The sequence below is a fragment of the Grampus griseus genome, assembly GCF_964374135.1.
Source record: "Grampus griseus genome assembly, chromosome: X".
Taxonomy (NCBI): Eukaryota; Metazoa; Chordata; class Mammalia; order Artiodactyla; family Delphinidae; genus Grampus; species Grampus griseus.
This window is the reverse complement of record NC_138999.1, coordinates 20,025,666-20,049,163: the sequence shown is the minus strand read 5'-3', so window position 1 is coordinate 20,049,163 and position 23,498 is coordinate 20,025,666. Positions and strand designations below refer to the sequence as shown.

The 23,498-nt window shown below is 42.1% G+C and overlaps 1 protein-coding gene across 3 annotated transcripts in view; it reads left to right on the top strand.

Annotated features, from left to right (window-relative positions):
- ACOT9 (acyl-CoA thioesterase 9) overlaps positions 1–23,055 on the top strand; it is a 31,399-nt gene extending 8,344 nt beyond the window's left edge. For all 3 annotated transcript variants that reach the window (XM_082680907.1, XM_082680906.1, XM_082680908.1), the window contains 12 exons: positions 549–719; positions 963–1,000; positions 6,034–6,117; positions 6,495–6,598; positions 11,327–11,400; positions 16,577–16,644; positions 17,333–17,444; positions 17,607–17,697; positions 17,875–17,960; positions 18,373–18,460; positions 18,610–18,760; positions 19,184–23,055. In XM_082680907.1, coding sequence (XP_082537033.1) covers positions 549–719; positions 963–1,000; positions 6,034–6,117; positions 6,495–6,598; positions 11,327–11,400; positions 16,577–16,644; positions 17,333–17,444; positions 17,607–17,697; positions 17,875–17,960; positions 18,373–18,460; positions 18,610–18,760; positions 19,184–19,272 — 1,156 coding nt within the window. In that variant the 3' untranslated portion in view covers positions 19,273–23,055. The remainder of the gene's footprint in view (positions 1–548; positions 720–962; positions 1,001–6,033; positions 6,118–6,494; positions 6,599–11,326; positions 11,401–16,576; positions 16,645–17,332; positions 17,445–17,606; positions 17,698–17,874; positions 17,961–18,372; positions 18,461–18,609; positions 18,761–19,183) is intronic.
- Positions 23,056–23,498: the final 443 nt, after the last annotated feature.

The window sequence follows — 23,498 nt, the reverse complement described above, 5'->3', positions numbered from 1 at the left end:
ATTTACACTCTATTATGTCCATTTCTGTATTTTTAATTTCATTTCAAAGATTCTATGCTTTGAATACACTTTTTTTTTTTTTTTTTTTTTTTTGCGGTACACGGGCCTCTCACTGTTGCGGCCTCTCCTGCTGCGGAGCACAGGCTCCGGACGCGCAGGCTCAGCCGCCATGGCTCACGGGCCCAGCCGCTCCGCGGCATGTGGGATCTTCCCGGACCGGGGCACGAACCCGTTTCCCCTGCATCGGCAGGCGGACTCTCAACCACTGCGCCACCAGGGAAGCCCTGAATGCACTTTTTGATGAGGGTGAATATATAGTTCATTTGGATATATCTATGTCACTTATAAGTGTATTTTTCTTATCTACTAGCCTGAGAAATTTTTGATTTCACCAAGTGGCAGGTAGGAAGGGAGGGAAGGAAAAGGAGATGAGGTAGGTCCGGACCTACTGTTTCCTCTTTTGATGGTGTCTGACTGACCTGTATGTCACTGGAGTTGGGTGATAGCACTGTCCTATGTTTTATGAAGCTTGTGTCTTTTCTTCTCAGAGACCATGTGAAAGCAATGGAGGAAAGAAAATTACTTCATAGTTTTTTGGCTGCGTCACAGAAAGGCCTGCCACCTAGGAGAATGAAAGACAGTTACATTGAAGTTCTCTTACCTTTGGGCAGTCAGCCTGAATTAAGAGAGAAATATTTGACTGTTCAAAACACTGTAAGGTAACATGGCACTATTTCTGTTTGTGTCGTTTGTTTTTATTTTATTTCCTTTCTTTATTACAACTTTGAGATATAATTCACACATCATACTGTTCACTTATTTAAAGTGTGTGATTCTCTGGTTTTTCGTATATTTAGAGAGTTGTGCTACCATCACCATAATCAATTTTGGTAGATATTTATCACCCCATAGTGTTTTTTTTTTATGATTTTCATTTCATCACAGTTTTCTTTATTTCACAGGTTTGGCAGGATTCTTGAGGATCTTGACAGCTTAGGAGGTACTGATATTTTAGTATTTTTAAACTGGTACTTACAGTAATACATTGAATCCTCTGGCTGGAAAGGGTCTTTTTTTTTTTTAACATCTTTATTGGCATGTAATTGCTTTACAATGGTGTGTTAGTTTCTGCTTTATAACAAAGTGAATCAGCTATACGTATACAGATATCCCTATATCCCCTCCCTCTTGCATCTCCCTCCCACCCTCCGTATCCCACCCCTTTAGGTGGACACAAAGCACCGAGCTGATCTCCCTGTGCTATGCGGCTGCTTCTCACTAGCTATTTTACATTTGGTAGTGTATGTCCGTGCCACTCTCTCACTTCATCCCAGTTTCCCTGGAAAGGGTCTTTTTTTCTTTAACTTGCACAGATGAAGATATTCTAAACGAGCAGAAAAAGAAGGGCATCTGCTACTTCTGAATTGTCATGATTATTTAATTAAATTTACCGAAAAGTTGCAGAGTACAAAGAGTTGTTCTCCCCTGAATCATGTGAGAGTATGTTGCTGACACGATGCACATCACCCCCAAATATTTTCATGTGTATTTCCTACAAACAAGGACATTCTCCTTCATAACCACAATATAACCCTCAAAATCAGTAAATTAACACTGATATTTAGACAGTCTAATCCTCAGACCCCATTCAGCTTTGGCCAGAGGTCCTTTATAGCAGAAGGATCCAGTTCTGGATCCAGTTCTGAATCACATGTTGCAATTAGTTGTTGTGTCAGGGATAGTTCCTCAGTCTTTCCCTGACTTTAATGACCTTGATACTTTTGAAGGTTATGGGCCAGTTCTTTTGTGGAATTTCTCTCAATTCGGGTATGTTTGATGCTTCCCCAAAGTTAGATTTGGGATGTGCATCTTTGGCAGGAGTGTCCACAGAAGGGATGCTGTGTTTTTATTGCATCTTAGCAGGTAGTGCATAATTCTAATTTGTCCCATTACTGTGATGTTGACTTTGATTCCTTGATGAAGGTGGTGTCTGCCAGGGTTCTTTGCTGTAAAGTTACTCTTTTCCCCTTTGTAATTAATAAATACCTTGTAGGGAGGTACTTTGAGACCTTGTAAATATCCAATTCTTCATTAGACTTTTCTCAGTTACTTTAAAATCAGTATGGACTCAGGGATTCCTATTTTACTGAATGGATTATAATATATTTCTATCATCTGTTTTGATGCTCAACTTGTCCCAGGACTGCCCTTCATTCTTCACGCTGGCTTCTGTGGATTTTTTTGGCTGTGTCCCCATCATTCTTTGAGCACTTCCTCACTTTGTGGTGCAACATTTCTAGGCTCATTTGTACTTTCCCTGCCCCAGTCCTGGAATCAGCCAAATCTCTGAGGAGCCTTGATTCTTTTTAATGGAGAATGATATTTAGAAACCAAGATCTGGGTGCTTGGGATTGTCATTGTTGCTGGGGTATCACTATTCCTGTGTGCTTTCAGTGGATGAGCTGGGGAATATATGCACGTACATGTACATTTACATCTATACCTGCCTGTATGTGTATTCCTTCCTTCCTTCCTCTCTCCCTCCCTCCCTTCCTTCCTCCCTCCCTGTCTCTTCCCTCCTTACCTATCTGTCTACCTGTCTGTCTGTCTGTCTATCTATCTATCGGAACCCTGGGTTCATACTGATAGTTCCAATTCTAATTCAACCACAGGTTCATTCTTAATTCCTCCCTTTTCATATTTGTAATTCCCTTCTCCAACTGGCTCCATTATCTGTAGTACATTTACTTATTTGATCAGTTCCCCCGTATGTAGCCAATTTCATATTGCTGCCATCCCGAAACCCTCATGAACGCTCTCCTCACCTCAGTGGGATTCTGCTCCATCCCAGGTCCCCCTCCTCCTTGTGCTCGGGCTGCGGCATGCTGGGCCATTGCTCTCATTGCCTCCCTGCATATCTTCCTGACCCCTCTTGGGCTTCAGCACCCGACTCTGGGCTGTCTGTCTTGCTTGCTCCTACGTAATGGCTTTTGGACTGAAATGTTGGGAAAGGGTTTAAAAAAAGGCTCTAATAATCTTTAAAATAGAGACACAAATCCATTGTTAGGCTTACGGCTAGCTGTATTTTTCTTCAGATTAAATAAACCAGCTTTAAAATTCTTATTGGCCTTTTAAAAAAGAATCACTCACACACACACACACACACTCACTCACTCACTCACTCACTCACTTGACTTCGGTTTACTTAGGTGTCCCTAAATATACAAACTCCCCTGCCACTACCCTGTTTTTCTTCATCACCTCCTGTTGATGGCCAGTCCCTTTCACCTGTTCACTTGATTCTATTCCTTCCGTTTCTTCAAGGAACTTGCCTTATCACGTACCCTGAAGATATCTCCCTCGTATCTCAAGCCTTTTCTCAACCTCACTTTTCCCTTAACTTCTAAACATATTCAAGGCTCTGCATCTTCCAGTGAAAAATAGGTAAAGTGTCCTTCCCTTATAACACTCTCCAGTTTTCTTTCTCTCTCACTTTAGAGCTACCTTTGTGTTCTGGCTTCTGCTCCTCCATGCCATTGAGCTAATTGTGCCAAACTCTTTGAAGCTCCTAATGATGTCAAACTCACCCTTGGGCCTTGGTGACATTTCCTCCTGCCTCTCAGGCTGCTACTTCCCAGTCTCCTTTGTAGATTCCTCTTTCTCTGTTGATCCTTTAAATGTCGCTTATCTTCAGGGTTTTGTCTGCTGCCCTTTTTGTTGTTGGTATCTGCACTTTCTCTATAAATAATCTTCAATCCCAGTGCTTCAGTTGCTCTCAGTATGTGGAATACTTCAGAAGCTACATTTCCTGGCGTGCTTTGTGAGTTGCAGACCAGTTTGTCCTCCTGCCTACTGGCCATCTTCATTTGGATGTGCCGTGGACTTCTCAAATTCAGCATGTTGAAAACAGTCCATTCTGCTCTTCCTGTGCTGTATTCTGTTTCTCAGTGAATGGTACACCATCTTCACTCATGCAAGTTAGAAACCTGAGTTAATTCAGGTCTTGTCAAGCCTGCCTTCTTCTTAGCTCTTGGACCTTTTCTCTTGCTTTCACTTCCACTAATGCTTTGGAAGGTCAAACACTTAGGATTTCTTCTCTGGGTACCACAAGTTTTTTGAATGGAGTTTCTTGCCTTTCGCCCCTCATCCCCCCACTACATTCTTTAGCAGGTGCATGGATGAAAGGGTTTGTTATTGCTCAACGAGTATTTATTGAGCACAGACCCTGTCCTGAGGGTTGATGATAAACAATTTGTTTTTAATAAATTTATTTATTCTTTTATTTTTGGCTGCGTTGGGTCTTCGTTGCTGCGCACGGGCTTCCTCTAGTTGCGGCGAGCAGGGGCTACTCTTTGTTGAGGTGTGCGGGCTTCCCATTGGGGTGGCTTGTCTTTGTTGAGGAGCATGGGCTCTAGGTGTGTGGACTTCAGTAGTTGTGGCACGCAGGCTCAGTAGTTGTGGCTCATAGGCTCTAGAGCACAGGTTCAGTAGTTGTGGCGCACAGGCTTAGTTGCTCCATGGCATGTGGGATCTTCCCAGACCAGGGCTCGAACCCGTGTCCCCTGCTTTGGCAGGAGGATGCTTAACCACTATGCTACCAGGGAAGTCCCGATGATACAAATTTGAATGAATCATAGGGCAAGCAGGGAGACCACTATAAAGAAGTACAGTACAGTTTTAAATGAGTTGATATTTGTGAGGTACATAGAATCATGCTTTGCACCTTTAAATGCTTGTTAAAATATGGAAAGTACACAGATAACCACAGGGTGGTGTAGGAGCTGAGGGTGATTTAGGGAAGGAGGGAGAACTCTGAGGCAAATAATAGCTTCATGATTAGGAAGGAGTGAAGAGGAAAACAGGTAGCTGAGCCCTTGTGATTTGTTTCTCTTTTTTGAAGATGTCTGATGCTGTCAGACTCATGTGCTGGGGTCTTTTTCTGATTTAGGCACTGTGTCTCTGTTGAGTGGTAATAAGCCACCTGGCGGGCCTGGGCTTTGGGCTTCAGTTTCCTCACCAAATCTAAAATTGAACAGTCAGAGTAGAGGATTCCCAGATCTCTTCAATGTATAAAAAAGTCTTTGGTTCTAGGAAAAGACCACTAGTGGAATATGGAGGATTGGGTCTTCAAAACCAGATAAGACTTTATTTTTTATTTTATTTTATTTTATTTTTTACATCTTTATTGGAGTATAATTGCTTTACAATGTGTGCCAGTTTCTGCTTCACAACAAAGTGAATCAGCTATACATATACATATGTTCCCATGTCGCTTCCCTCTTGCGTCTCCCTCCCCCCCACCCCCCCATCCCACCCCTCTAGGTGGTCACAAAGCACAGAGCTGATCTCCCTGTGCTATGCGGCTGCTTCCCACTAGCTATCTACCTTACATTTGGTAGTGTATATAAGTAAGTCAGAAAGGGTTGTTATTTTATATCTGCAGTTCTGAGCCATGGATGCTAATTGAAATCACCTGAGTAGCTTTAAAAACTGATGCCTGGATTCGACTTCTGCAGATTCTGATTTAAATGGTCTATATAGTTCAGCTTGGACATCAGGATTTTGTATCAGGTTCCTGTTTTTCATCTTTGTTCTCACATACCAATTCTTTTTCAAAAAATTAATTAATTAATTTTAACATCTTTATTGGAGTATAATTGCTTTACAGTGGTGTGTTAGTTTCTGCTTTATAACAAAGTGAATCAGTTATACATATACATATGTTCCCATATCTCTTCCCTCTTGCGTCTCCCTCCCTCCCACCCTCCCTATCCCACCCCTCTAGGTGGTCACAAAGCACCGAGCTGATCTCCCTGTGCTATGTGGCTGCTTCCCACTAGCTATCCATTCCACGCTTCGTAGTGTATATATGTCCATGCCACCCTCCCGCCCTGTCACAGCTTACCCTTCCCCCTCCCCATATCCCCAAGTCCATTCCCCAGCAGGTCCCTGTCTGATTTCAGGGAGTAAATTGCGAATGTTAAAAAATAATTTTGCTTTTCCTTTATTTGGTTCTCTTCTGTTTTCCTACAGTTCTTATTTGCTACATGCACAACAAAATTCATTCAGCTAAGATGTCTCCTTTATCGATAGTTACAGCCCTGGTGGACAGGATTGGTAAGTGATATTATTTTCTAGACATACTTAGAATTTTTAGTAATTATAAAATATTATTGAGATTAGAGGAAATGTTTTCCTTTTATGGGGGAATTTTTATGTATATATGTGCATATGAAAATGTCTAGATTGCAATATACCAAGATATTTACTATAATTATCTTTGGGTAGAAGAGTTTTACATGATTCCAGTTTTATTTTTTATACTCTTTGCATTGTCTAATTTTTCAAAAATTATTTTTGAAAAATTATTTTTAGTTTTGAAGACAAAAAGGAAATATAGTGAAATTTGCCAGAATTTCAAATGAAATTGTCCATTTACAGTATAGAACATTTGGAGTATGGTTTGGGCTCAGGTTGATTTTTCTGTTTTGTAGATATGTGTAAGAAGAGCTTAAGCCCAGAACAGGACATCAAGTTCAGTGGCCATGTTAGTTGGGTTGGGAAGACGTCCATGGAAGTGAAGATGCATATGTTCCAGGTGTGTCTGTGCCCGAAGACTGCCCCCTTGTTCCAATACAACCAGCTGGTCTCAGTGAAAGAAAAGCTTATTCACCTGTCTATCCATAGACAGATATATAGTTCACCCATTTATAGAAAAACAATTCAAGTTCACGTCATACAGATGGTGTGTTAATATCCTCCTCCTGGACATAGACTGACACGTAATTTGGTGTTTATGCTTACTGTTTATTACTTTGAAATCATATACAGCTCCATGTTAAGGTACTTGTTTCTAGTTTTGCCCCAGAGAATTTCCCTACAGTCTGAGTTCTGTCAAGCATGAATCGGATTGGTGACTGTTAGTTTCCTAGGGCTGCTGTAGCAAAGTACCACAAACCATGTGGCTTAAAACAACATAAATTAATTGTCTTAACAATTGAGAGGCTACAAATCCAAAATCAAGGTCTCAGTAGGACCATGCTCTATCTAAAACCCGTAGGGGAGAAGCCTTCCGTGCTTTCTTCCTAGCTTCTAGTGGTTTGCTGGCCCTTTGGCATACCTTGGCTTGTAGTTGTAACACTTCAATCTCTTCCTTCTTCATCACATAGCATTTTTCTCTTGTGTGTCTGTGTCTCTTCTCTTCTCTTCTTTTATTTATTTATTGGCTGCATTGGGTCTTTGTTGCTGCATGTGGGCTTTCTCTAGTTGGGGCGAGCGGGGGGCTATTCTTTGTTGCAGTGCGTGGGCTTCTCATTGTGGTGGCTTCTCTTGTTGCAGAGCATGGGCTGTAGGCGTGTGGGCTTCAGTAGTTGCAGCATGTGGGCTCAGTAGATGCGGCATGCGGACCCCTAAAGTGCACGGGCTTCAGTAGTTATGGAGCGTGGGCTCAGTAGTTGCAGCACATGGGCTCAGTAGCTGTGGCTTGTGGGCTCTAGAGTACAGACTCAGTAGTTGTGGCACACGGGCTTAGTTGCTCTGCGGCATGTGGGATCTTCCCGGACCAGGAATCGAAACTGTCCCTTGCATTGGCAGGCAGATTCTTAACCACTGTGCCACCAGGTGAGTCCTCTTCTCTTCTTATAAGGACATCAGTGATACTGGATTAAGGGCCCACCTACTCCTGTGTGACCTCATCTTACCTGATTACATCTGCAGCAACCCTATGTCCAAATAAAGTCACGTGCACAGGTACTGAGGGTTAGGACGTCAACATATCTTGTTGGGGGAAACAGTTCAACCCATAACAGTCACTGAGATTACTACAGCAGTTAGGAACAGCCTCTCTAATGAGCATAACTCAGAATAGCTATTATAAAGAAATGAAGAAATTTGTCAAGAAAAAGTACCTCAAAGAGGGTCATAGTACAGAAATCAAATAATTCAGAGTATGTTGAAGATTTCATTGTGAAAACTTACTTAAGGGTGACTTATTCAGTTATGTCAGGGTATTCAGTGGATCTGTCATTCAGATACGTGAAATTATGAAGCATTTCACGTTTTGGAAAAAGTCTGAAGGTTGCTCTGCAGTAATTAAAGTTGTTTGTCAAAATAGGTAAGTAGTTTTTTATTTGATGCTGTATGTAAACAGTTGAATTTTTTAACTTCCATGTTGCTGTAACTGACGGTAATACTGCTTTTAAAGCAAGTATCGTAAAGTTGTTGGGGATGCTCCTCTGATTTGTTCGCACCCTTTTTTAATCTTCATGGTTGATGCACGGTGGATTCCTGGAATAAGACCTTCTTTCTCAGGAATCTTGGACAAATAGGTTGAAAAAGAGATACAGGAATTATTGGGAGGAGAGAGCCAGTGAAAATCAGTGCCAGAGAAGTACAGACTTTTGTTTTAAATTTGCATTTCTCATTGGCCATTTTGATTAATAACTCACGACTTGAGTGATCCTTTATTCCAGAGAGGCAGCTTGGCAATAGGTACCCTGCCTCTGGTTTGGCTGAAATGTAAGTTCAAATCCCAGCTCTGCTGCTTATTAGCCATGTGACTGTGGGCAAATTTCTTGCCTTCTGTGAGATGCTGTTTTGTTATCACAGTAACCACTAATCAAATGTTGGCCATTATATTACTTTATCGTCATTACTATGGAGGTGGTCCCGCTTGACCGTCAGACCTGCCTTTTGGGGTTCCTGTTAGAGCTCTCTTCCGAGTGTGCTCTCGCTACCTCAAGTCCAGTGTGTTCCAAACTGAGTGCATCAGCTTCCTTTCCAATCCTGACCCTCCTCAGGTTTCCCCTTTGCCACCCTCCGATTTCTCCCAGCTCCAAACCTTTGTGAAAGCTTTAATTTTTTTTCCCTTTCCTGTGCAGCCTTTTGCCAAGTCTTGCGAATTCATCACCCACAGCTACTCACCAGAGTCCTTTCTTTCCCTTCCCTTTGACCTCTGTGTTTCATTCAAGCCCTCACTGTCTCTTGTGTGAGTACTTTAGCTATCTTTTAATTACTCTGCCTGCCTCTTGTCTGTTCTCTCTGTGTTAATTTTACACATCTCTTCCAGATAGGTCTTCCGAAGCCGATCTTCAATCACATCTCTTCCCTTCTCAAAACCCTTCCGTGACCACTATCTGTGGATCAAAGTCTAAATTGCTTTGACTAGTTAGGATCTAAGGTGCTCCATAAACTAGCACCAACCTACCTTTGCAGCTATATTCCCTCCAACTTACCGTTCACACACCTTTTTGGAGCGCACAGCTGGAGACCTTGAGCATCCTAAGAGTAGAGAGTTGTTCACCTTGCATCCCCGATGCTCAGCACTAGTGTTCATTGTAATACACTGGAACGTAAACAGTAGGTGAGCGGATGAGCATCCTCGCACACACTTTTCCTTTTGCCGGGATTCCTTGGGCTCTGGCTCTGCATATCCATATTCCACCTGTGCTTCTGGGTCACTTCATGCTCGAAACCTTCCCTGATCTTTTCAGCTCATAGTACCTGTTCCTTCCCCACGCCTCCTTCCCTCTGACCTTCTCTCCTGGGACCTGCTGTCCTCTGCCTTGCAGAGCTGTGTATGAACGTCTTTTCTCTTCCACTCGACTATGTGCGCCTCAACAACAGGATCTGGGTGTGAGTCACCTCGCCCACTTCCTGACGGCATTTATTTAACGTTGACTTAGCAGTGATTTATGGAGTGCCCCGTCTGTGCTCGGTGTACAACAGTGAGCAAAACAGGAAGTTCCATTCTCTTGGAGTTCACACTCTAGTAGTGCTCAGTAGTTAGCTGCCTCAGTTCATTCGTCGGCAGTTGGCAGCCATTGATCCGGTATCTGCTGTCTGCCAGCCTTTGTGTCAATTGATGGGAAACGAATGAGAATAAAAATGGTCGTTGTCCTCAAGGAGCTCTTGGTGCAGTAGGGAGACAGACACATAAATAAATGATTATGATATAGTAAATTATTACGCACTATTTCTGGACAGGGACAGTATTGGCATTGTATGTGGGAAAATTCTTTGCAGGACCGTTCCCTGCCTTGTGAGCTGTTTAGCTCTTTGGTTACCCCTCGCTGCGCTAGTAGTGTCCCCCAGCTCATGGGACAGCCATCACTAGCGTTGCACATTTCCAGATGCCCTCCGGGGGATGACGTCTTCCTCGCTTATGTTGAGAACCGCTGTCAGGAGAGGACTTTGTTTCCACTTAGGTGGCAAACAAAGGAGGGAGTGATGAACTCTGCCTGGGGAGTAGGGCTGGGGCCGGGGAGGGGAGGAGTGTCTTGAGGAATCCGGCCCTGAGGAAGGCATCTGGCAGAGGCCTGGAGGGGAGGCGGTCAGGTGACAAAATGGGACATTTCAGGACCTCCAAGTTGTCAGCTGTGGCTAGAGAAAGGAGTGCAGGCATGCCGGGAGTGTTTGGTGAACAACTAGAGTGGAATCTGGGCTCCGTGGTGGAGGCTTTACATAGAATGCCAGCAGGCGTAGACCAGATGCTGGGATAAAGGAAGACCTCTTGCAAGGTTTGAATAGGACAGGGACATAGTAAGATTGGTGAGACTCTTCTGCAAGTCGAGGGGGAAGGCTCATAACGGCCTGAACAGGTAGTGGTGATGAGGACTAGTGGTCGGTTTGTTGAGGATGGAACCACCTGTACCCTCAGGTTACGATATGACTTGATGATATGACTCTCCTGGAAGTACAGACTTCTAGGGAAAAAAAAAATACCTTAAACTCTCAATGGCCTCTGCATTGTAAATATTTAGCTTAATCCACAGAATTCTCATTGATCTTACCCTTTCTTGGAAGCCCCTGTGCCAGGCTAAGGAAACAAACACATCCTGGTAGTTGGCACACTCAAGTTCCCTGAAAATACAAATGTCTGGGAGAGCGATGGGAGGTCCGCCTGGCTGTGTGTGCCTTTGGGAGGACAGGTAGGCCTGGAGAAAGCCAGCGTTCTGCAAGATGCGGGACGCTTAAATGATGGTGATGCACAAGGTCCCCCCGTGACCCTTGCCCTTGGGTCCCAGTCACTCACAGCTCCAAGGCCCATAGTTTGTGCCCATCCCAGCACTTCTCACACTGTGCACTGTTTGGGTTTTTGGGTATCTCTCTCCTCCGCTAGACCACAGACTCTTCACTCTTGCTGCCTTTTCCCCCCTAGAGCCCAGTTGTGTGCCTGGCATCTCAGCAGATGGTGGTTAGTGAAAGCACTCGTCCTGTTTTGCTAATTTCAGCCTTTCCCAAAGGCTGTGATATCAGTTAGGATTGTAGTAGGTCTTCCCAGTAAATGCATTTCTTACATCTGCATTTTCTTTCCTTTGTTCTCTAGTTACACGACAATGAATTTTCCCCTGTTTTGGATGCGACATTTGTAATGGTGGCTCGTGATTCTGAAAACAAAGGGTAATTGCAGTTTTGTTCCTAATTCTTTATTTTGAAAAATATCAAAGATACGTAAAATTGAAGAGAAGACTTTAATAAATTTCTAGGATACCATCACCTAGACTTAAGAGTTTTAAAATTTTGCCATATTTGCTTCTTCTGTTTTTTTTAAAGTATATTATTTTCTTTATAATATTTTAAAGCAAATCCCAGACATAATGACATTTCACCTCTAAATACTTCAGTGTAGGGCACTGCTTTAAAAATGAGGCTATTTCCTTAAATAACTACATTACCATTCGCACACCTAACAAAAATAATAGTAAGTCCTTAATATATTCTAATAGTTCATATTCACTTTTTCCGACATATCTTTAACGACTTATTCAAATCAGGATCCAAACAAGGTCCACATATTACATTTGATTTGTATATCTCTTAAGTCTGTTTTTTTTGTTAACAGCTTTATTGAGATATAATTCACATACCATACAGTTCACCCATTGAAAGTGTACAATTTAATGGCTTTTAGTATATTCATAGAATTGTGCAGTCTCATCAGTCTGTTTTAATCTGGAATGGTTGTGTGTCCCCACTGTCCCCTTATCCTTTCATATCATTAACTGGTTGAAAGCCCAGATTGATTGTTCTTTACAGTGTCCCACTTTCTGGATTTGTCTCATTGCTTCCTTGTGGTATTTTTTTTTTAACTTGTTTCACTCTCCCTAGTATTTTCTGTAAATTGAAGTTAGGTCTAAACCTTGATTAGATTTGAGTTCAGCGTATTTGGTGAGAGCGCTTCGTAGGTGATGATGTCTCTGTATCTCATATTGTATCATGTCAGGAGGTATAGATTGTCCCACTCATAGTAATGCTGAGATTAGTGTGTGGGTTCAAGTAGCGACACACTTTAATTTTTGCCTTGTGTAGTTCAATTTATCCTCTTGTGATCAGCAATAATCTACAGGTGTAGTACAGTACAAGGTGTATCCAATGTATCCAATCTTATGAATAGCTAGTTTCCCGTCAGTCTTCCTCCAGTGCTTTTAATGTCCTTTGCTGATCATTGCTTTTATTATTTTCATTAGGGGATGTAAAATGATTCTCAAATTCTGTCATTTCTTTCTATATTTATTAGCTGGAGATCTGTAGAGAAGAGTTTTCCCTTATCAACTAGGGCAATTTGGTTTGTAAAGGAAAGTTAGGATCAGTGTTTCATTCTTGCTTTTATTTACACATTTACTAGCTAGTGATGACATAGTTTTTCTGCTATTTTGCTTTTTAAAAAAGTATCATTGTATGTTCATGGATTTTAATATAGTAAATATGTTTTAATACATTGCAGCCATTGTTCTTCCTGTTTCTCAGAGTGAACATCTTTGGTCAGTGGGAACTCCTTTAAGCTGGCTGCTGTGATAAGCTATTTTGACATTTCCTAGTTAGTCTTTGATAACTTCCTGCTCTCTGGTACAATGAGATGTCTTGGACTCATTCTGTACATTTCCTGCCCCAGGGCTGGAATCAGCCAGTTTTCCAAGGAGTCCTCAGGTTCCTTTTAGTGGGAAACTGGTATTTAGACACCAAAATCTGGGTACTAGAACTATACGTTGTTACTAGTTTGTCATGTTTCTAGGCCTTTTCAGTAGACAGGGCTTGGATGTATGTTAAAAAGCAAACAAAAAACCTCATAAATTTGTACTGTCATTTCCAAGTCCAGTTTAACTGTACAGACTTTAACACTTTATCATTTTTCTCTTACATTGGATTCTTGGTTCCCTAATGCCAGTTACACAAGGCATTCAGACTGGGAAAAACTGTTTAATTATGTGTGTGGGAGTTGGGTAGGGGGGGAACGTTTCAGGATTGCTGTTTGTACAGACGGAGTCTAGAGGCCTATGGGAAGTCTAATTTGTTTTAGAAACTTGAGTTAGGAGTCTGCAATGAGAAATCTCTTCTGCTGCATGGAAAGCTGACTTGGAAACCCGACTTAAGATCTAAAAACCCCTTGGTGACTCTGATCTGAGCGAAGAATCCACCCATCTTCTCTAGCTCCTCTCACCAGCTCCAGCTGACCTGCCGCTCCTAGGGGCTGCCTTGGGGCTCCTTTTCCAGCACTGAGGGCGTTACTTAAAGCTTCTCTCCCAGCTGATGCATTCTAATTTTCCAAGCTGCCATTTCTGTACTTTTGTGGTTTTTTTTGTTTGTTGTTTTTTTGCAGTATGCGGGCCTCTCACTGTTGTGGCCTCTCCCGTTGTGGAGCACAGGCTCCGGACGCGCAGGCTCAGCGGCCATGGCCCACGGGCCCAGGCGCTCTGCGACATGTGGGATCTTCCCGTACCGGGGCACGAACCCGTGTCCCCTGCATCAGCAGGCGGACTCTCAACCACTGCGCCACCAGGGAAGCCCCCATTTCTGTACTTTCATTTCCGTTTTTCTTTCATCCAACCTTTGGATTCTACCACAGTGAAGTACTATCCCTTTCTCAGTGTTTTATTTTGGAAAATTTCACATCTACAGAAATGTAGAAAGAATAATGCAATGAGCACCCATATGCCCTTCACCTAAATTCTCGAATTAACATTTTACCACATTTGCCTTACTCTTGTCCTTTCTCGATAAATACAAACATATATACTTTTTCCCCTGGAATTGTTTCAAAGTAAGTTTGAGACTACTTTACCCTAATTCAGCATGTATCTCCTAAGAATAAGGCCATTCTCCTACATAACCTCAGTGCCTTTATTATATCCAAGAAATTTAACGGTGATACAATTATATTATCTAATATATGATTCATATTCAAACTTTGCCAATTGTCCCTAAAATATTCTTTATAACCTTTTCCCCCGAGTCAGGGTCTGATTAAGGACCATATATTATATGCGGTAATCATGTTTCTTTAAATAATTCCCCTTAAAATAATCCCCCTGCTGCTTTCTGTCTTTTAAGACGTTGACTTCTTACAATTTTTTATTGAAGTATAGTTGATTTACAATGTTGTGTTAGTTTCAGGTGTACAGCAAAGTGATAGTTATATGTCTCTATCTCTATCTCTATCTATATTGTTTTTCAGATTCTTTTCCCATATAGGTTATTACAAAATATCGAGTATAGTTCCTTGTGTTATACAGTAGGTCCTCGTTGGTTATTTATTTTATATATAGCAGAGTGTATATTTTAATCCCAAACTCCCAATTTATCCCCCCCCCCGCAGTTTCCCCTGTGGTAACCAGAAGTTTGTATTCTATGTCTGTGAGTCTATTTCTGTTTTGTAAATAAGTTCATTTGTATCATTTTTTTTAGATTCCACATATAAGTGATATCATATGATATTTGTCCTTCTCTGTCTGGCTTACTTTACTTAGTATGATAATCTCTAGTTGCATCTATGTTGCTGCAAATGGCATTATTTCATTCTTTTTATGGCCGAATAATATTCCATTTTGTATATATACCACATCTTCGTTATCCATTCATCTGTCGATGGACTCTTAGGTTGCTTCCATGTCTTGATTATTGTAAATAGTGCTGCAGTGAACATTGGGGTGCATGTATCTTTTCAAATTATGGTTTTCTCCAGATATATGCCGAGTAGTGGGATTGCTGGATAATATGGTAGCTCTATTTTTAGTTTTTTAAGGAACTCCCATACTGTTTTGCATAGTGGCTGTACCAATTTACATTCCCACCAACAGTATAGGAGGGTTCCCTTTTCTCCACACCCTCTCCAGTATTTATTATTATTATTATTTTAAAATATTTATTTATTATTTACTTATCTTGGCTGCACCAGGTCTTAGTTGCGGCATACGTGATCTTTAGTTGTGGCATGCAGACTTCTTAGTTGCGGCATGCATGTGGGCTCTAGTTCCCCGACCAGGGATCGAACCTGGGCCCCCTGCATTGGGAGCTTGGAGTCTTACCCACTGGCCACTAGGGAAGTCCCTCCAGCATTTATTATTTGTAGACTTTTTGATGATGGCCATTCTGACTGGTGTGAGGTGATATCTGATTGTAGTTTTGATTTGCATTTCTCTAATAATTAGTGATGTGGAGCATCTTTTCATGTGCCTTTTGGCCATCTGTATGTCTTCTTTGGAGAAATGTCTATTTAGATCTTCTGCCCATTTTTTATCGGGTTGTTTGTTTTTTTGATATTGAGCTGTATGAGCTGTTTGTATATTTTGGAGATTAATGCCTTGTTAGTTGCACCGTTTGCAAATATTTTCTCGCATTCTGAGGGTTATCTTTTCATTTTGTTTATGGTTTCCCTTGCTGTACAAAAGCTTCTAAGTTTAATTAGGTCCCATTTGTTTATTTTTGTGTTTATTTCCATTACTCTAGGAGACAGATCCAAAAAGATATTGCTGTCAAATATCTTACTCTTTATGTCAAAGAGTATCCTGCCTATGTTTTCCTCTAGGAGTTTTATAGTATTTGGTCTTACGTTTAGGTCTTTAATCCACTTTGAGTTTATTTTTGTGTATGGTGTTAGAGAATGTTCTAATTTCATTTTTTTACATGTAGCTGTCCAGTTTTCCCAGCACCACTTATTGAAGAGACTGTCTTTTCTCCATGTATATTCTTTGCCTCCTTTGTAATAGGTTAATTGACCATAAGTGCATGGGTTTATTTTTGGGTCTTTTATCCTGTTCCATTGATCTGTATTTCTGTTTTTGTGCCAGTACCATACTGTTTTGATGACTAGTTTTGTAGTATAGTCTGAAGTCAGGGAGCCTGATTCCTCCAGCTCTGTTTTTCTTTCTAGCCAAATTGCTAGATTGCTTTGGCTATTTGGGATCTTTTGTGTTTCCATACAAGTTTAAGAATTTTTTGTTCCAGTTTTGTGAAAAGTGCCATTGGTAGTTTGATAGGGATTGAATTGAATTTGTAGATTGCCTTGGGAAGGCACTGACATTTTTGAAGAGTCCAGGCCGGTTGTCTTACAGAATGTTCTACAACCTATATTTTACTGTTTCCTCATAATTAGAATCAGGTGAAACATTTTGGCAAGTGGCCATATCCTTTTACAACGTGAACTTTCTAGTGTGTATATAAGTCTGTAACCAGAAGAGTCCCCTAATTGTTCAGAGTTCTTATGTGAAGCAGTCAGTAAGTGTTACCCAAAATGAACACCTTCAGTTTTTATTAGGTAATGGCATGTCTTAAAATTTTTCTTTTCTTTTCTTCTCTTTAGGCCGGCATTTGTAAATCCACTCACCCTTGAAAGCCCAGAGGAAGAAGAGATCTTTAGACAAGGAGAATGTATATTAATTTGTTCATAATAAGATACAATTTAAAAAGCACATTAACTGTACTGCAGAGGAGATTATTTAAGAGTATGTATGGACTCCTCATACCAGTAAAGTATCCACAGAGTCCATACTTTGAACGTTTTTTTTTTTTTTTTTTTTTGCGGTACGCGGGCCTCTCACTGCTGTGGCCTCTCCCGCTGCGGAGCACAGGCTCCGGACGCGCAGGCCCAGCAGGCATGGCTCACGGGCCTAGACGCTCCACGGCATGTGGGATCTTCCCAGACCGGGTCACGAACCCACGTCCCCTGCATCGGCAGACGGACTCTCAACCACTGCGCCACCAGAGAAGCCCTGAACGGTTTTTATTGATGATACAATATTAAGTGAAGTAATTTGTTTTCTCACATTTAATGAAATGGGAAATGTATCTTAATGAGATAACTGCTGGTTGGGGCTGTAGGTCAAGGTGATTATAAGTGGTCTCACACTGAGCAGACATGATTTCCATCTGAAAGCAAAAAATCACTGAAAGTGTTATGTAGCCTCAGCAGCCTTCTCTGGGATAGATGTGCAATTTCCAGTGGGCTTTTCGAAATCTGGAAATACTGCGTTTATAGGGTCCGAGGCAGCCCCGGTCGGCAGCCCAGTGCTGTAGTGTGGCCCTCCTGATCATAGCTCCTTATTGTCTCCTGTTCCAGTGAACAAGGGGACAAGGGTCACCTTCAGCTCCATGTCATTACTGAAAATGGCTCCCACTGCTGAGGAGAGGACAACCATACATGAGATGTTTCTTAACACGCTGGATCCAAAGTAAGTTAGGACGGTGAGATTCCTGGTTGGGAAAGCATCTAAACCTTGGCCTTCTCACGAGCTACACTTGCTTGAACATATTGGGCATTGTTTGCAAATATTTTGCTTTTCAGCAGCAAAACCATGGCATTGACAGGGTTTACTCGATCTCCATTTGTACAGGACTGTAAGTTTTCGAAGTCGAGTTTTGCCTCCTAATGCAGTGTGGATGGAGAATTCAAAACTGAAGAGCTTGGATATTTGCCACCCTCAGGTATTGGAATTTAGTGAAAAATCTTCTAAACAGGATAACTTGGACTCATGACACTCATCTAAGAGTTGACACGCCTTCAAACTGACCTCTGTTCTGTGGCATTGTGAATTCCTTTGTTCTACAGATTCGGATCGTCACAGGGCTTGTATTTATTAATATTTATTTTATGTCCTGTAGGAGCGGAACATTTTCAATCGAATCTTTGGTGGTTTCCTTATGAGGAAAGCATATGAACTTGGATGGGCTACTGCTTGTAACTTCGGGTGAGTTGGATTTCAGGTAGTCTTAACTCCTGAGAAGCCGTTTATACTGCCTCACTCAGTGAAACATTTTGGACCCGCCTGGATGTGTTTGGGAATATATTGTGTTTTTAAATAAATGCTACACTTGTACCAGGTGGGTTTGACCTTCATTTTAGAAGGCTCTCGCTCTGATGTTGTCCCTTAGTACATTAAATGCCTGCTGAGAAAAAGGGGTGATGATACGCAGAAGGGAAAAGATGATTTAGATACTGATCTGGTCACAGTGCCATCTCTTACCATCTGGTATGGTTATTCCCTCCTTCTCTAGGTTTATTCTTTGACCATTTAAAGTTTGCTTCAGCTGATTGTCAGGAAAAAACTAGAGATCATCTGAATTTTGCAGTTGACCACAAGTACTGTGTTTTCCCAACAGTGGTTCCCGACCATTTATAGTCGCCGTGGATGATATCATGTTTCAGAAACCTGTTGAGGTTGGATCATTGCTGTTTCTTTCTTCGCAGGTAGGTGTGTGATGAGAGATGAAATACAATTTTTATTATTTGGGCCTAGAAGAGAGGTTTTTATATTCTAAAGCCACCGTTTCTCTTATGACTGCTTTCTTCCCCCTTCCTAATGCAATTAACTAACTATCGTGTCCATAATCGCTTAGGTTTGCTTTACTCAGGGAAATTACATTCAAGTCAGAGTACACAGTGAGGTGGCCTCTCTACAGGATAAAGAGCATATGACCACCAATGTCTTTCATTTCACGTTCATGTCGGAAAAAGAAGTGCCCTTGGTTTTCCCCAGAACATATGGAGGTAAGTGGCAAATGACTGCTTGTCCCTAATGAGGGGAACTTTTAAAGACATTTCTCTCCTTTTAAATTGTTGTAGGAAGTACTCTGATGCCCATCAGCCCTAGAGCATGTCTTTAGGGGATTGTGCTTTTGAGATTCTGCAGCCCTGAAGGCCAGGATGCCTCATGGCGTTCAGGTGGCCATTGCTGGTCTGCCTGCCTGGCTGTTGTCTGAAGGGCCAGTGTCAGCTGCAGGCAGCCACTGGTGGTCAGGACCGTTCCAGCCAAAGGGCCAGAGTCGAGGCACTCTCTGGCCCAGCAGCACATGCCTGGTGCCGGTTTTGAATTTTCATTGCTGTCCCAGTGTTCCCAAGTAGTTTTGTGTTTGTATAGTGATTTTCCTAGGTGCTGCACGTGTCTCCAGAGCTCTCTCTCTTATGTTCCAGAGTCCATGTTGTATTTAGATGGGCAGAGGCATTTCAGCTCCATGAGTGCACCAGTGACCTTGAAAAAGGACCACCTCATCGAGCCCTAGGAAGACCGCGTTTGTTGAAGACCAGTGCCCCACAGTGACACGGTGCCTGATGAAGGCCTGAGCAAGTATATCGCTCTTAGTGTTTATTCTCATCCTCCATAGAGAAGGAGGATGTATTCAGCTTTTAGGTTGATCAGAAAAGTAGAATGAGAGAATGGCTGGGTGGGGCAGAGGGGGAAAGAATTATTGAATAATAAATACTTTCAAGACAATTTAAATTGTGAACCTACCACGTTTCCTCCTGTCTACTCAGGAAATGAGGGCTGAATGCCTTTTTATGTGACTGGACACATTCTTTTCTTACACATATTGCAACCATCAATCTACATGGTTTCCTGCCAGGGCATTTGGAGGGCATTCTTTAAACCTGACCTTTACTGCAATTCCCCTGTATTATTTAAATCCCATCAACGCTATGTGATTCCTTTGTATTTTTGCCTCCTTCTATTTCCCAGCTTTTGTTGTTAGCAGAGGGTAGATGAAAAGTTGTAGTAAAGGGATTCAACAAAAGACACAGCATTTGTAAGGATTTGTGGGAAGCTTTAGATCTGAAACATACCAAGGAAACACAGAAGACCCCAAATAGCCAAAGCAATCTTGAGAAAGAAAAATGGAGCTGGAGGAATCAGGCTCCCCGACTTCAAACTATACTACAAAGCTACAGTGATCAAGATGGTATGGTACTGGCACAAAAACAGAAATGTAGATCAATGGAACAGGATAGAAAGCCCAGAGATAAACCCACGCACATATGGTCACCTAATTTATGACAAAGGAGGCAAGAATATACAATGGAGAAAAGACAGCCTCTTCAATGAGTGGTGCTGGGAAAACTGGACAGCTACATGTAAAAGAATGAAATTAGAGCACTTCCTAACACCAGCATACACAAAAACTCCAAATGGATTAAAGACCTAAATGTAAGAGCAGACACTATAAAACTCTTAGAGGAAAACATAGGAAAAACACTCTGATGTAAACAACAGCAAGTTCTTTTTTGACCCACCTCCTACAGTAATGAAAATAAAAACAAAAATAAACAAATGGGACCTAATGAAACTTAAAGCTTTTGCACAGCAAAGGAAACCATAAACAAGACGAGAAGACAACCCTCAGAATGGGAGAAAATATTTGCAAATGAAACAACGGACAAAGGATTAATCTCCAAAATATACAAACAGCTCATGGAGCTCAATATCAAAAAAACAACGCAATTAAAAAATGGGTGGAAGACCTAAATAGACATTTCAGCAAAGAAGACATACAGATGGCGAAGCGGCACATGAAAAGATGCTCCACATCGCTAATTATTAGAGAAATGCAAATCAAAACTACAATGAGGTATCACCTCACACTGGTCAGAATGCCCATTATCAAAAAATCTAGAAACAGTAAATGCTGGAGAGAGTGTGGTGAAAAAGGAACCCTCCTGCACTGTTGGTGGGAATGTAAATTGATACAGTCACTATGGAGAACAGTATGGAGTTTCCTTAAAAAACTAAAAATAGAACTACCATACGACCCAAGCAATCCCACTACTGGGCATATACCCTGAGAAAACCATAATTCAAAAAGAGTCATGTGCCAAAATGTTCATTGCAGCTCTATTTACAATAGCCAGGACATGGAAGCAACCTAAGTGTCCATCATCAGATGAATGGATAAAGAAGATGCGGGACATATATACAATGGAATATTACTCAGCCATAAAAAGAAACAAAATTGAGTTATTTGGGCTCCCCTGGTGGCGCAGTGGTTGGGAGTCCGCCTGCCAATGCAGGGGACGTGGGTTCGTGCCCCGGTCCGGGAGGATCCCACATGCCGCGGAGCGGCTGGGCCCGTGAGCCATGGCCGCTGAGCCTGCGCGTCCGGAGCCTGTGCTCCGCAACGGGAGAGGCCACAACAGTGAGAGGCCCGCATACCGCAAAAAAAAAAAAATTGAGTTATTTGTAGTGAGGTGGATGGACCTAGAGATTGTCATACAGAATGTAGTAAGTCAGACAGAGAAAAACAAATACTGTATGCTAACGCATATATATGGAATCTAAAAACAAAAATGGTACTGATGAACCTAGTGGCAAGACAGGAATAAAGATGCTTTATAGAGAATGGACTTGAGGACACTGGCGGGTGGGGGGAAGGGGAAGCTGGGGTGTAGTGAGAGTAGCATTGACACATATACACTAAATAGATAGCTAGTGGGAAGCAGCCGCATAGCACAGGGAGACCAGCTTGGTGCTTTGTGACCACCTAGAGGGGTGGGATAGGGAGGGTGAGAGGGAGGCTCAAGAGGGAGGGGATATGGGGATATATGTATGCATGTGGCTGATTCACTTTGCTGTACAACAGAGAGTAACAGCACTGTGAAGCAATTATACTCCAATAAAGATGTATCAAAAAAAAAAAGGAACCATGCCAAGAGGAGGTGTTCACAGATGGTGAATACAGGAGACACAGGACCAAGTGTTCATTCCTCCATTCACCTGACAGCTCTTCAGCACACTCTGCTAGGGGCTGGGCAGCATATATCTGATTAACAAACATGAACAGTAATAATAATTACAGATGCTTATGCTCACAGAGCACTTGCCACTTGCTAGATAGGCACTCTCTTAAGCACTTGACGTGTTTACTTCTTCCACCAACACTATGAGGTAGGTTCTGTAACCCGCTTGTAGGGTTTGGCCACTCAGGAATCTGAAGCATAGAGAGGTTGATAATTTGCTCAGACTCCCCCAGCTAGTAGATGGTGGTGCTGGGATTCACACTACCTGGTTCCGAAGTAACGGTAAAGCTGGGAATGTATTGATAGTAAGGGAGGCCGTACCCAATGTCACAGTGCCACCTAGGAACCCAAAGGGACATATTCCGACGAGTCTGCAGCCAAGACCCAGTTTCTCCTTTGATGGGATGGGAAGTTGATCAAGTTCAGAAGAGAGAGAAACCAGGCTGCACAGAGGGAAAGAATTCATCTCTGAAAAGGTCCTCCCAGGAAAGAAACAGTCTTGAGTGTGGGTTCTAAACACAAAGCGGTCACAAACTTGGCTCTGCGTCAGAATCGGCTGGAGTGCTTTAAAAAAAATTTGTATTAATTTAATGTTTATTGAAATCACAGTTAATATGAATGAGCACTTCTGGCATAAATAGTCATGGGAACAAACAACTACTCTGGAGGCGTGCAGTTGGACTCATGGCACCCAGCGTGTGCTGCACCGTAAGCTTGCTAGCATCAGTCCTCGCCCCCCTCGCTGTACTTACTACCATCCTAAGCTTCACCTGGCCCTTCAGTACAGCATTTTGCAGATCTGCCTGTAACCCGGTGAGGTCCCTGAGCTGCCTCGCAGGAAGGGATGGCCCTGGGGAGTTGGGTGAACGTGTTAAGCGGAGTTCAGTTAAGAGACCTACTGCATGGTGGTGTATAGATTGTACGTTATGCATTTAACCACTTAGTGCTGTACACGGAAGCTTTTGCAAGAACTTTTCTCGCTGTTGTAAGAAATGTTGCAGTAAATATCCTAAAGCTAAAACATTTAATCATTAAACTATTTCCTTTGGAAAATTGTTGATAAGTGATCTGTAGGTCAAAATCGTATGCACACATTCAAGGCTTTGAATAGTTCACGTATCCCTCCAGAGCAGTTGTACACATGCACTTAACTCATTAGCAATTTCCCTGAACTTGGCTGAATTTTATCCTTTACTTTTTTTAAAAAATTTATTTTATTTATTTTTGTCTGTGTTGGGTGTTTGTTGCTGTGTGCAGGCTTTTTCTGGTTGCGGTGAGCGGGGGCTAATCTTCGTTGCACTGCGCGGGCTTCTCATCGCAGTGGCTTCTCTTGTTGCAGAGCACAGCCGGGCTCTAGGCACGTGGGCTTCAGTAGTTTTGGCACGCGGGCTCGGTAGTTGTGGCTCGTGGGCTCTAGAGCGCAGGCTCAGTAGTTGTGGCGCACGGGCTTGGTTGCTCTGCGTCATGTGGGATCTTCCTGGACCAGGGCTTGGACCTGTGTCACCTGCATTGGCAGGCGGATTCTTAACCACTGCACCACCAAGGAAGCCCTTATCCTTTACTTTTTAAAACATCTTTGCCATTTTAGTAGGTGAAAAATGACATTCATTAATTGCCTTTCTTTGAATTCTATTGAGACTGAACTCTTAAAAAATTGCTTATTGTCTTTTTAGTTAAATTACTTGTTCAATTAATTTTGAATATCAGATTTTTAAATCAA